Raw genomic sequence first — 13,437 nt, 5'->3', positions numbered from 1 at the left:
TCCATAAGAATTAATATGAGCCTATATGGTATTTGTTTCTTTGTTTGTATAGTTCTTTAGTGTTCTATGATAATCTTTCTTTGTAGAAAACTGTGTTTTATCAGTTTTTCTCCTTTATGTCTTTGATATTGATGAGGAGGTAGTCTTAATATATTAGCTTCTTTATCTGATTAAGAAATTGAAATCTGTAAGTTTTTTCCCCTTCTTGTTCTTTGTTTTTTTTTTTTTTTTTTCCTTTTTGGGGATGATGGATTGGCGTTGGAGGAGGGAGGGGTTTTGTATGTTGTAAATAGTTATTGCAAAACTTGATTTTTGTCTGGCTAAAATTCCTTCCAAATGTTTTGACTCTTCAATTTGATTTTTTTTGCTGCACAAATTGGTTGTGAATTGATTGAATTTTAGCTTAATTCTTATGTTCACATATAGTTTGTAGGAAGAAGAAAATCCATTGCAATTTATAGTTCACCTTTCCTATCACAATGTGTTCAAGGAACTATTCATATTCTACTTTCTTGATCCACTGGTTTCCCTCTTTCAAGCGATCTAATTATCTCCTGTCAGAGTCTCCTGGAGGTTGAATGTATCGTGTACTTGTATTTCAGGACATCTGGGTTTTGGTTCATTTTTCAGTAATTTAAGAAAGAAAAGCTGTAAGATTGATGAGAATTTGCCTTCCCACAATGGGTCACAAGCAGAAGTTTCAGCAACAGTGGGAATTGAGGAGGAAGGACATCAGCACATTTGATTCTTCAAATGAAGATGAATCTAGTTTTAGGGAACAGAGGGTTGGCTATGCAATATCCTCTTTGGTCTCTCACTCTGAAACTTTGGATCACTAGTCTTCTTTTCTACACAAGAAGCTGAAGGAGCTAGTCTCCTTTCAGATTCATTGATTTGGGAACTTAGGCAGTAGCAAATGTTATGCCTTGCAAATGTGTTTAAATTACTTCATCAGCATTGTTTTAACATGTATTATTTTTTAGGTGAATCCTTAGCTCAAACTGGTAGAGCACCTGGGAATTACCTAGGGTACGATGGTTCGAATCCATCAGGATTCATACATTGTTCCCAACATATAAGTTTCCACATTTTCAACACACAACAGCAACAAAGTGCAGCCAAACTGGAAAATGAAAATAAATGAATAAGGTTACTACTAAAGGAGATTCAAATGATATTTACATCACTACAAATAACACCAGAGCACACACCACAGATTTTAGCTAATCTGAGCATTGTGGTTTGGAGTTTGGCAGCAGAAAATACTGGAAGAAGTTCCAAATCGAGTTCAGAACCTCAATTGAAAAACATGGCTGAAAATTCAGCCATTGAGGTTCAAATTTGAATTAAAATATAGAATAGAAGACCCTTAATATATATACCCAAACATAGATTCATGCAAACATATTCAGAAAAAGTGGAGCATTAAATTTCAAATGCCTTGCTTGAATGTAAATACAGCCACAAACACCTCCACACATGAACGTATATTTTGCTTCTCAAGAACAAGAGAATGAGACTAAAGAAAAGGGGGCAGGAGTAGAATCAAAACCCATCACACAGAAGAAACTGATCTGCATTCTTGGAAGGGAGAAGCCTTTCTTCATATGAGGAAAAGAGAAGGACATGGCAAGCTGCCCTAAGGGGGGGGGGAGAAAAAAAGGAGTACACTGTTGGGGAGGGAGGATTCTTCATTCACATAGAGATGGGAATGGTAGCGGACATGTGTTCTTTATATAGATGACAGTGGTTAAAGATCTGGAAAACTTATGACTCTCTCTCTCTCTCTCTCTCTCTCTCACACACACAAACACACACACACACATCCCTGATTTTGCAGAGATGGGCATGGGCTTAAACCCTATTCACATGCCACATTTTAGTTGTTTCAAGTCAGAGGAGAAGGAAAAAAACATATTTGAAACATCCAACCACTAGGAAGTTAGAAATAAGAAAGAAAAAAAAAAATTAGTTAACTTAGCAAATAGACAATTGAAATACTACCCTTCACAAAGTGTCCTTTAAATCAAATCTTATCTCAAAAATGTAAAGTAGCATGCAAATGTGTTTAAACACTCTCTGATGCCAGTACTTTGAAACTGTCAACTGCTTAGCCTCTTCACTTTTTCCACAACCCCATATATAGAAATGCAATCAAATTCCAAGGGTAGCAGAAGGTATGTCCTTTTCTTCTGTCTTGTGCGCTGACCTGCCATCTATGTTCTATCTCAGATTAAATTTATAATTTTCGAATCTTCTCTACTCATAGATTTCCTACAACTGTTGAGATTAACTATCACTCAAAATCAGTGCAGAATGCAAAGCAATAATAATAAACAGTCCAACAGCTCAGTAGTTCTGCTTCTCTAATGTGAAAAATAAAATGCTTCCAAACTAAACAACAAATTCCAACTCAATAAGTCCCACCACAAAAAAATCTGACAACAACAACATTTCAGCAATATCCCAACTAAATGGGGCCAGCTACATGAATCCTTTCCCTCCAATCAGCTCTATTTGAGGACATAACAAGTACAGAGACAACAACAATTAAGAGCATATACACCCCCACCTAAAGTAAGGGAAAAAAAAGAGGACATAATTAAAGAAAGATTGAACAAAACCCAACTTCACAAGCTACAATCCTTGAAACCTGATGGATTCGAACCATCATAACCTAGGAAGTAATTCCCAGGTGCTCTTCCATTTTGAGCTAAGGCCTCAACCTGTAAAAAAAAAATGTTAGATCTGAACATACAAACAAAAAAGAGAGACCGAGATATAGATAAATAAACATACCTCTACATTATGATGAAAGAGCATTCCACTCTAACCTGTGTTCTGAAAAAGAGAGACTGAGATACAAAGAAAATAAAACATATGAAAAAACTAACCATGGTATCTGAATTCCACAAATAACACACAGGTAAAAATAATTTAGATATTGTTTTGGTGGATGAGACAAAAGATATACCAAAAGTAATGTATTTTAAGAGGGGGGAGGGGGTGTAAGATGGACAGGATTAATGTATTTTCAGAATTTCAGCAAAGGAAAGAAAAGGAAAATACTATGCAATTCAACCATAGACAAAAAATCCCAACCCAACTCAAGACTACAACTTCACCATTATCCTCTATAATCTATCCACATCTAAGAGGAACCCATAAGCTGTTTAGTCTTGTTCTTAAAAATTGTGCAGGTTGAGGTTTGTTGATGATTGAGATGATACAGCTAAGGAAAGATCATACATAGAGGTTCCTCCCAACACAAATACAAGAATGGAAAAAAAATATTAAATTCAATGTCTGAATCATTGAAAGTTAATCTAGTACATTAAAAAAATAGGAAAATGTGAATCATTAAACGAATTACCGTTAACAGTGAAGTGAAGCTAATATTGTCATCCATCTGTTGAAGGTAATCTGGTACATTCGACATTGAAAATGTACCACTGGTTCTGGCAGGAGCTGAATGAATTTCTTGTGACACTTGAGTGTTTGTTGTCTCAGTTCTTTTCTTTTTTTTTCCTTGTTTTTCTATCCTGCTCTTCTTCTGTCTACCACTTGGACATTTTTCTTTCTTCTTCAGCCCTACTGCAAACATAGGGACCTCATTAGGGACAACCACTTGTGGGCCATTAGATGCTGTGATACAATCAAGCTGTATACGTAACTCTTTTGTAACCTACATTACCAAAGCATAACCCTCAGTTGAATTTGAAGCTTGTGATGCCATTTTAACAAGTTCAAGCATTATACGCCTATATCGTTGTGAACTATCTAAGTTACTATCTTCTTCAACCTGTTTTCCCTCATTGTCTATCACTACCAAGCTTCTTGCTCCCCGTGTCCATCTCTTCAAAATATAAGCTGGAGGTATACACATGATATCTAGCACATCCAAAACTTTCAAACAATGACAACAAAGAATCCCAAATGTCTCATATTTCTTGCAACTACAATTAATCATAAGCTTAGATGGGTTACAACATACTTTGTACTCACATTTTGATTCCACAAGACCAACAAAAAATTCAGACATGAGATTACTTTCATTCTTGTTTTTGATGAGGCAAGCACTAAGCCAATCCATCTGCTCTTGAAAGAGTTCAAAAGTCAACGGAGTATAGACTTCCGCAGCTTGTTTTATGACAGGTGACACCAAGTTCACTCTTCTTGGAAGGTTGTTTCTTGAATCAAACTCAGCTTTTAACTCGTTGGCTCGCTTAGCATCCACAACCCGTTCAAAATGCTTAAAAAATTGCACAATGTCCAAAGTGGATTTTAAATAATCCTTCATGTCACTGTTCAAACTCTCACTAAGCTGTGTACTCCGCATACCTAATGTGAAGATATTTTTCATATAGCACTTTGCCCATTTATATTTTAAGCCATATATGCGCTGCAACCATGAATTATTCTCCACTCCATAATTCTTAAGCAATTTTTGCCATTCATCCTCAAACTGTATTTCCTCATCATATTGAAATATACACTTTTTCAAATCTCAAAGAAAGTGCGAGCCATCCTTCATCAAGTTACCGAGATGCTTAATGCCATTTTGCATTATGTGCCAAGTACACAGCCCATGCCATGTCTCAGGCCACACCTCAGTTAATGCCTTAGCCATAGCAGCATCTTGATCCATGAAGATGGTGATAGGCTTCTTCTGCCCATGTGCTTCCGCAAATGCCTCAAATAACCACTTGAAAGATTCAACTGTCTCATCATATAAAAGTGCAGCCCCAAATATAATGGCTCCTCTGTGATGATTAAACCCAGTAAATATCCCAAATGGCCTATACTCTTTGTTTGTGCAAAATGTGTTGTCCAAACTAACAACATCGCCAAATTGTGCATAATCAATTCTCATCTTCGGATCAGCCCAAAAAATATTAGTTATCTGTTCATCATTGTCCAATTGCATTGAGTATGTAAATGAATGATTGATACTACTTTGGTTTTCAAAATACATCAACAAACTCCCTGGCTCACCATAGGCTAGTGAACGCTGTCTTTTAGTTCGGAGATAGTTCTTATGATCTTGACTAGTGTAGCCAAGGTTCTCCCTCCCACCTGCGTGCCTACCCATATACTCAAACATGGACTTAGGTTTAATCCCCGAATTGTCAGCCAAATCAATTTCATATGTATGTATGTTTGAAATTTTTCTCTGTGAACGCATCATATGTCACACCCCCATCCCTAAACCACGGGGAATGCAACTGGAGCGTATCAATACGCTCTCTAACCACCAGAATCACTGATGCAGTACCCAAGACTAACTCATTCACAACGACAAATAATAGGAAAAAGGAAAGGATTAATATTAATAACATCGAGTTAGCGAGGCTAGGTGATAGCATATAAAATATTGTCTATTCAAATTTACCCCTTCATATCAATGGGTTCTAATCGGATCTATGTATTATCACCGTATAATAAATACACTTATCAAGAAAGGAATAAAAGAATACACCTTTGAATCGAAAATAGTTCATCAAAGTGTAACAAAAAGATGGCCACCACCAAGAATCACTGTTCCTCGTGGAACACATCTCACTGATAGCACTCGGTCCATGATCCTCATACTCAAAGTCCACCACTCTTCATGACCTTCATCGGAGTCTTGAACTCCGTGCCGTCATGCTCGAATGTACCGCATCAACTAAAAATATGTTTCCTCGAGGAGTGAGCTCCAATCGAGCCCAATGAGTGGCTAAGCCACACAAGCATACACAATAATAATAATGAATGGGGTTGATCGCAAACCATACATGATGGACGGATACCAAGGTGTCCCATACCACTAAGGTAGACCGTACATCACATACAATTTACAATCATGCTACATGAATGAATGATGATGTATAGTTTTATTGTTATCCACCTAACACACAACTAAGTCGGTATAGTACTATAGCAACACCTTAGGTAGCATCCCGACATCGGTACCATAAACGGATGGTATACCGACGATGACAAACCCGAGTCGCACCGGAAGCCTCTTGCACGGTCTCCACCAAGAGATATACGCAAACCCCCGAGTCAAATCCCGTCCCGTTCGCCCAAAATACGGTTGGAGCCCGAACTTCCCGGTGGGTATACCGAATAACGGTCGGAACCCACGATTTGACCGACACCTAACCCCTCGTCGAGGGTCATAGTACTGGGTAAACATTTATCCTAGCCAAGATTCACCTATTGTATGAGTGAGGCGCATGTGCATAGGCCGGAGGTCGAGTCCATAGATACCGAAATACGGTCGGCCGCTATCCTCTCGCCCCTCTAGCCCATACGCACGTATACAAGTACGAGATGTGAATACCAAGGCGCTCGGTCGGTCACCATCCCGTTTCCACCTAATGCAATGGACAATTCTAATGCAATTTCAAGTACGGCAATCTCAAGCCCAAGACCCACCGGCACTTGGATCCCGCTCGAAGCCCTAGATCTACATGCCATGAGTGAGTCCATATTATGGAATCCTCAAGTCCAAGACCAACCAAGACCGAGTCCCATAACTAAATCCAACACCATTCGCATCATAGTGGTAAAAATAAATAATATCGCAAGACAAGAATGTAAAGTCCTATCAACATCTAAACATTTATATCGTCCTATATCTTACTAATAATTATATATTATAACACACATGCATAAATGACATTCGCAAGACACGACACACAAACATTCCATAAATTAAGACGTTTGCTTAACTCACTCACCTTGATTCTCAGTCAATCGTCATGCGGAGCTCTTCAAATCGGCGTTCGATGCCAAGTACACTGTCCCACGTACTAATATGCCCCGAGCCGAGTCGGCAACCTAAAGAGAGTGTACAACGTGGGGAGAGATTAGTGCCTTAGGACTAGAAGAGTTGGGCCCCATAAGTTATTAAACAAGGCTAAAATAGGGGACCGCACATACGAAGGCTATATCATGTGCCCGTCCATGTGCCTGCCCTCTCGGCTTTCCCACGCGGATCTAGGTTCTCCGGGCTGCACTTGCATGTGCTCGTCCATGTGCCTGTCCTCTCGGACCTCCCACCGAGATCTTTCTCGGGGACCGGCACTTGCATGTGCTGTCCATGTGCCTATCCCTCTCGGACCTCCCACCGCAGATCTTTCTCGGGACCGGCACTTGCATGTGCCTCGTCCATGTGCTGTCCCTCTCGGACTTCCCACCGCAGATCTAGTTTCTCGAGGGAGGCACTTGCATGTGCCTGTCCATGTGCCAATCTTGCTATTCATGCCATTCGAGAATGGTTTTGCAGCCCCAAAGTCTTGGGCTAAAATGGGGTATTCTTAGGGGTTTTTTGGGGTCTCTTTTGCCGTGAGAACAACTCCAACCAAGGTGCCATAGCACACACCCAACATGGGTTTGTAAACCCCATGATCGATTAGGTTTTCCTCCATTAAAATACATATAGAAAGGAAACTCATGGGTTTGGGTATTGGGGTTTTGAAAGGGTCTTTAATCAATGTTATTTAACAACCCACAAATCACACCTCTATGGTCTTCCATGAGGGTTGGTGAAACCCATAAATGGAGGTAAATCCCCAACTTAGGGTTCATAAATGGAGAAGGGGGAATGGGTTTAAGGTAGGGTTAGGTGCTTCATAGTTAAGCATCAAGGATTTGCCATTAATGGCTCTTCTAATTGAGTAGATGGAGCACTCAAGGTGTGCTCAACCGATTCAAACCCTAGGTAATAGAATTAGGGAAAGAGAGATGGAGAGAGAGAGAAAGAGACTCACCAAGGGTTGATGATGATAGCTTGTGCTCCACCATACTTCTCCCTTCTCCTTCCTTCTTTCTCTTCTTCTTCTTTCTTCTTCTTTCTTCTTCTTCTTTTCTTCTTCTCCTCTTCTTTCTTTTTCTCCTCTCCTCTCCACGATTTAGGATTGTAATGTGAGGTGAATAGTAGTTTTGGGTCTTTAATAACCCATCTAGGCATTAGGTCTTGTTTGGTTAGTCTCAAGTCCTTAGGTCCATTTTCTTAGGAGCTTGTTTGGTTAGGTATAAGCCTAAGGTCTAGTTTAAGTCATTGGGCCATTGGATCCACTTGGGCCCATGTCCTAAGTTCTAGTTACAAATAGAAAGAGACTAAGCTCCTAACCCCAAGCCCATTCTAGTTCTTATGCTTATTAATGGTCATGCATAGGCATGAATTAGTCGGATAGTGACTTACTCCCAGTCATCGCTAAGTGGATAAGGGCGATTTAGGTGCGGGCCCCACGGATCCCCATCATAAGGGAATTTCAAGAATATGCTTTGTGGGCGATTTTCCCCCTGTCTCGACGGTGATCTTTCCTCGAGGACTTCCCTTGTTTCGCGGTCGACAATCTTGTGTGATGGCTTGATTATTATGACTCACAGTTCACGAGTGTACTCCGTTCCCAATTCTACACAAAAGGTTCAAACCAGATCGGTGGTCAGATCGGGTTTCAAATCGGGTTTTGGGCACGGATTTAACATCATATAAGTAGTATTTGGACGATGAAGAATGTGATTATGTTCTTCTATAAAGTCACGACACTTGTATTTCCCATTCTCTAACAAATATATGGACATCCGTGCTGGGCACATTGTTCTTATCTCAGCTCGTGGCTTACTTGTGTCAATGTCCCTCTTATCTTTGTACCTTACACCAGATTTGTAACATACAAATCTCCATGAAGTTATGGTTGTCTTGTCTTTCCTGCTCTTATTTGCAAAATCTCTCCTTATACTAAAACCAATACTTCTTCCATATTTGTTGTAAAAATCATAAGCCTCTTGTTCTGTATTAAACAACATACCGATTTGAGGCTTACACTCAACATCTTCACCTAACTCAACCTCAGGACTTACTGTCGTTTTTTCCATGATTCTATATCCAAACTAACCACAGTATCTGAATTCCACAAATAACACACATGAAAAAAACAATTTAGATATTGTTTTGGTGGATGAGATAAAAGATATACCAAAAGTAATGTATTTTAAGAAGGGGAAGGGGAAGGGGAGGGGGAGGGGGTGAAAGTAAAGACAACATAACAGAGAAGCTAAATGATAAAAATTTCAATGAATTCAGAATTTCAGCAAAGGAAAGAAAAGGATAATACTATAAAACTCAACCATAGATTAAAAAAAAAAAAATACACAACCCAACTCATACAACAAAACAAACCAAATTGGGTGGTTATGTAAGAATCAACGGTTCCCTTCAGTTCACGGCGGCAACGGCGGCGTCACTAACAAGAGTGGGTGTTTATGTAATAATCAAGAAACTCAAATTCCCTCTTCTGCTTCCTTCCCCCACACAACCTAACCTACCATCCCTAGTAACCCCTCTAGTCCCTACACCTAGTAAGTCACCTACACCAGTTTGAAGTTTCATGTTTCAACCTCAAAATCTTACTTGTTCATCGTTGCTACTGTATGTTTATTCTCTTTCTCTATAGTCTTCTCTTCTCTTCTCTGTATAAGAAATGATTTGTGATCTGATGCAGAGAATCAAAAGCCTAAATTCTCAACATCTTATTAGTAAATCTATCAGTTTCATAAAAAGGTAATGGGGTTCCAAGGCATCAATGTGTGTTTGGCTTTCACTGATGGTAATTTACTCTGTCTTTTTGAATTTGCAATGGAGGCTTATCTTTTTGAATTTGTAATAGTAAAAAACGTTTCAGGGGTAGAAAATGGGGTGCCTTATCTGTCTACTGACTGTTTCTTGAAATCAATCAAGGGGAGCTGGGAACACCAACATGGCCAGGTTCATATCCAGAAAAAAAAATAAACTATTTACGTGTAATAGCACTTTGTTATATTTTTTCGGAATTAATGAATGAAATCAGCTTATAACAGAGAGAAAAAATAATGGAACACATCGAGGAGCTTTCTCTTTGTAGATACTCTTTGAATTAATTCTTATGGAGTGTCCACTATCCACCAAACTCTGTTTTTTCGGTTGGGAAACATATAATAAACATCACTGGATGTTATGAGTCGAGAGAGAGAGGAAATAACCGAATGCCTGGGATTTTTTGATAGAGAGAGAGGAAAGAGGGAGAAAAATCTTTGTAGAAGCATTAACCCTTTGTAGATGTGTCAAGGACTAAGAGAATAAACTCTTATTTGCAGCAAAAAGAAGAAGTAGAAATTAACTTGCTACAGAGTCCCACCAATTGTATTGATAGTGGGGTTCAGCGAGCTTCTCTCAAGAGCGACGTTCTGTACTTTTGTGTCGAGAGAGGAAATAACCGAATGCTGGGACTCTTAGAGAGAGAGAGAGAGAGAGAGGAAAGAGGGAGGGAAATCTTTTTTTTCCATTTTAAATCCTGATTTTAGGCAACGTGTTGGTACCCATTTCTTTTCAGTTGGGGCGGGTATTCCTCAAACCGGGTCGTAACATGGGGTGAGAGTTGAGAAAACAATTAGAACCGTTAGATTTTTTTTTGCAAGGTGTTGATCAGTAAAGGGCGCTCCGCCAGTGCTTCGCCGGATTATGCATTGTAGAGGATTTTAATCCACCCAGTACCCGCCTTCACCTCAGTTAGTTTCATAATTTCATCTCAAGTCTCACACGTCTGGTTTGCTTTTGCAACCCATTTTTTTAAAGAAAAATTACACTGTGACCCCCTGAGATTTATCTTAAATGCAGAACGACATTTTGTGTTTTGAAAATATACAGCCAGCACCCCTGAGTTTAGGGTACTTGTTACACTTAGCCCCCATCCGTTAGAGCATTCCCGTTTGCTGATGTGTTGGTCTTTGATGCCTTAAATTGACAAATATACCCCTAATGGGGTGTGAGCTTACCATTTTACCCTTAGGGCAGCCCGAACTTCACACCCCCTTCCTCTTCCCCTTCCCTTCTCCTGCTACTCGAAGGTACCTACAACAGAGTTCTTCAGAGATCGGGGAGTTGTAGACTTGTGCCACATTTGCATCTCTCTCTCTCTCTCTGTGTGTGACAACTTATCTCAGTTTTCTGAGCAGAGATGAAGGTTATCGCTGCCTACTTGCTCACTGTTCTGAGCGGAAACACCAGCGCGCCCTTCTGCAGTTGAATTGAAGAACATTCTTGGATCAGTTGGGGCTGATGTTCAAGATGATAGAATTGAGCTGCTGAAGTTAAGGGTAAAGATATTACAGAGTTGCTTGCATCTGGAAGGGAAAAGTTTGCTTTGGTGCCTTCTGGTGGCGGTGCTGCCATTGCTGTGGCTGCAAGTGCTGGCAGCGGCGGTGGTGGTGCAGCACCTGCTGCAGATGAGCCATAGAAAGAAGAGAAGGTGGAAGAGAAAGAGGAATCAGATGATGACATGGGCTTTAGTCTTTTCGACTGAGGGATTCTGATGCTGGACCTTGAGCAGGAAGCCATTTCTTCCCATTTTCTAGTGAAGTTTTGCTCTGTGGATTGTTATTTTATCAGAATTTTGGAGGGTTTTGTTCTTTCCCTGTTAGGTAGAAAGATATGTTTGGGAGAAAATGTTGTTTGGTATATTCATTAGGTTGATTTCCTTAACTTGAATTCCTATGTTTCTTAAAATGAAAATCCTTAAAACAGTTCAATTTGGCTGGAAAAAATACAAAAGAGAGTTCTTCAGAGATCAGCAACAATATCCACAGAACCCGTCATCCTGATTTCCAGGGGCACGGCCTTGGTGGAGAAGAAGAAAGAAATTGGGTTGGTTGTTGGTGAAATCAGAAACAAAATGGAAAAGGGGAATCGGTTTTAGGAGAAAGGTGAGAAGAAGGGAATTTCAGGTGAGTGGGTTACGTGGGTTTAATGGAGTGGATGAGGTGAAAATGAAAAGAAAGGTTTCGGTTGTGATAGGTTAGGGTTTTAGGAGATGGGAAGGTTGAAGAAATTGAGATGGGTTATTGATTACGGGGTTCTCTATACCTGGAAGAAGCCTGGAGCTACTGGGTTGGTTGGAATGGCGGCGATGAAAGCAACGAAGACAACGAAGGAGGAGAAGAAGAAAAGAAGAAAATCAAGAAGAAGAAGAAAGAAGAAAGGGTTAAAGAGGAAAGAGGATTTGAAGAGGGCATAGTTGGCATTTTACATTGTATTATTTAATAGTTTTTTGTTAATGATAATAGAAAAGGGCAAAGTCGGCATTTTACATTGAATTATTTAACACCATCCACTCAGGGGGTATGGTTGTATGTTTTCAAAACACAGGGGGTCGCTCTGTATTTAAGACAAACCTTAAGGGGTCACAGTGTAATTTTTCCAAGATTAATGCAAAGTTTTATTTTTCAAAGGGTTGATCATATAGGTATAAGACATGAGAAGTACTCGCGCGAGAGGAACCAATAGTAGGCCGTGGGTAGGTGGACCAACAAGGTGCAGGCACAGGAGGGGGATTTGCTCAACAGTAGCGCTAGGGGCCAACGGGGCGGCAGCACCAAGCATGCACATGTTAGCCTCTATGCAACAGCCAATTGCGGTGCACGCGCGTTGCCATGGCTACATACACCACCGTTGGTTGCGGATCTCAAGAAACCCCAAGAAGATTCATATCTCTTTATTTCCATTCTGAAAGCGAACCAAAACTCTAATGACTCCAATGTCAATGTAAATAAATCACCACCCCTTAGGGTGTTACCTGAATGGAAATGGAAACACAGCATACGGATCTTGTACGGATTTGGTTATACGCTTTACGAACTTGAACGATTGTCTTCAATCTCTAGATATCTTGAAAGGCTTCTCCACGGAGAACTCCACACTACAAATCCTTGGGGACAGATGGAATCCCAAAGAGAACAAATGTAACTTGTTAAAAAAGATTGAGAGTGAGAGAGAGATCTCAGTGGTGCAAGAATGTAATTAGGTTTTGGGATGACTTAATTATATTTATACATAATCAGTCTCCACCTCCTCACAGTGTTCCACTCTAAATAAGACACACATAGAGGGAAGAGACCCAAAGAGGAAGGCCACTTCCTTATGTGGCCAACCCAAATGGTCCAATCGGCTGCCCCATCAGTGGGTGCCAAACCTGAATCGGGTCTGCCAAGATTTGGTTAACACTAGAGAGAGAGAGAGATTCTAACATTTTTGAAGATATAATGAAAAGTACGCTCCAGGAAAAGTCAACCGTTGCTACCTCACTTACAGAGTCGAGTCTCAAAAACGAAAGACAAAGGGGGTTTTTGTTGGAGTTCCACGTTAATAGAAGAATTGGAATCATATTGTATTAGTATTATCTGTGTGTATGAATGCAAGGGAGACGACCTCTATTTATAGGTTAAGAGAGGTTATGTACATGTTTAGTACAAGAATACAAGTATGGAAAGGTAATACAAGGGTACATGTTTGGGACAGGAGGATTTCTTAATCTTGAAATCCGAATTTCCAATTTGATCTGTGCCGTCCAAGTGAGAGTTTGTCCATCTGGCGAGCTTTGGTGCCACACCACAAGATTTGTAACACACCCC

The 13,437-nt window shown here is 40.0% G+C and overlaps 1 protein-coding gene and 1 pseudogene across 1 annotated transcript; one reads left to right on the top strand and one right to left on the bottom strand.

Moving 5' to 3' along the window:
* Positions 1–2,630: 2,630 nt before the first annotated feature.
* Positions 2,631–5,092, bottom strand: LOC122663283 (protein FAR1-RELATED SEQUENCE 5-like). Its single transcript, XM_043858966.1, has 4 exons — positions 4,610–5,092; positions 4,006–4,465; positions 3,695–3,891; positions 2,631–2,726 (listed from the first exon to the last, which is right to left on the bottom strand). Exons 1-4 carry the CDS (start codon positions 5,090–5,092, stop codon positions 2,631–2,633), a joined length of 1,236 nt encoding a protein of 411 aa, XP_043714901.1.
* A 5,843-nt stretch (positions 5,093–10,935) lies between these two features.
* Positions 10,936–11,524, top strand: LOC122661632 (annotated as a pseudogene).
* The last annotated feature ends 1,913 nt before the right edge of the window (positions 11,525–13,437 follow it).

This window comes from Telopea speciosissima, chromosome 5 (assembly GCF_018873765.1).
Source record: "Telopea speciosissima isolate NSW1024214 ecotype Mountain lineage chromosome 5, Tspe_v1, whole genome shotgun sequence".
NCBI lineage: Eukaryota > Viridiplantae > Streptophyta > Magnoliopsida > Proteales > Proteaceae > Telopea > Telopea speciosissima.
This window is presented reverse-complemented; position numbering and strand designations above follow the sequence as displayed.

Coding starts and splice junctions, on each gene's coding strand:
- LOC122663283 (XM_043858966.1), bottom strand. CDS start 5,092: ATGGGTAGGCACGCAGGTGGGAGGGAGAACCTTGGCTACACTAGTCAA. Junction 4,466..4,609: donor TGGCTAAGGCATTAACTGAG/GTGTGGCCTGAG, acceptor GAGGAAATACAG/TTTGAGGATGAATGGCAAAA. Junction 2,727..3,694: donor CAACTGAGGGTTATGCTTTG/GTAATGTAGGTT, acceptor TTTTTTTTACAG/GTTGAGGCCTTAGCTCAAAA.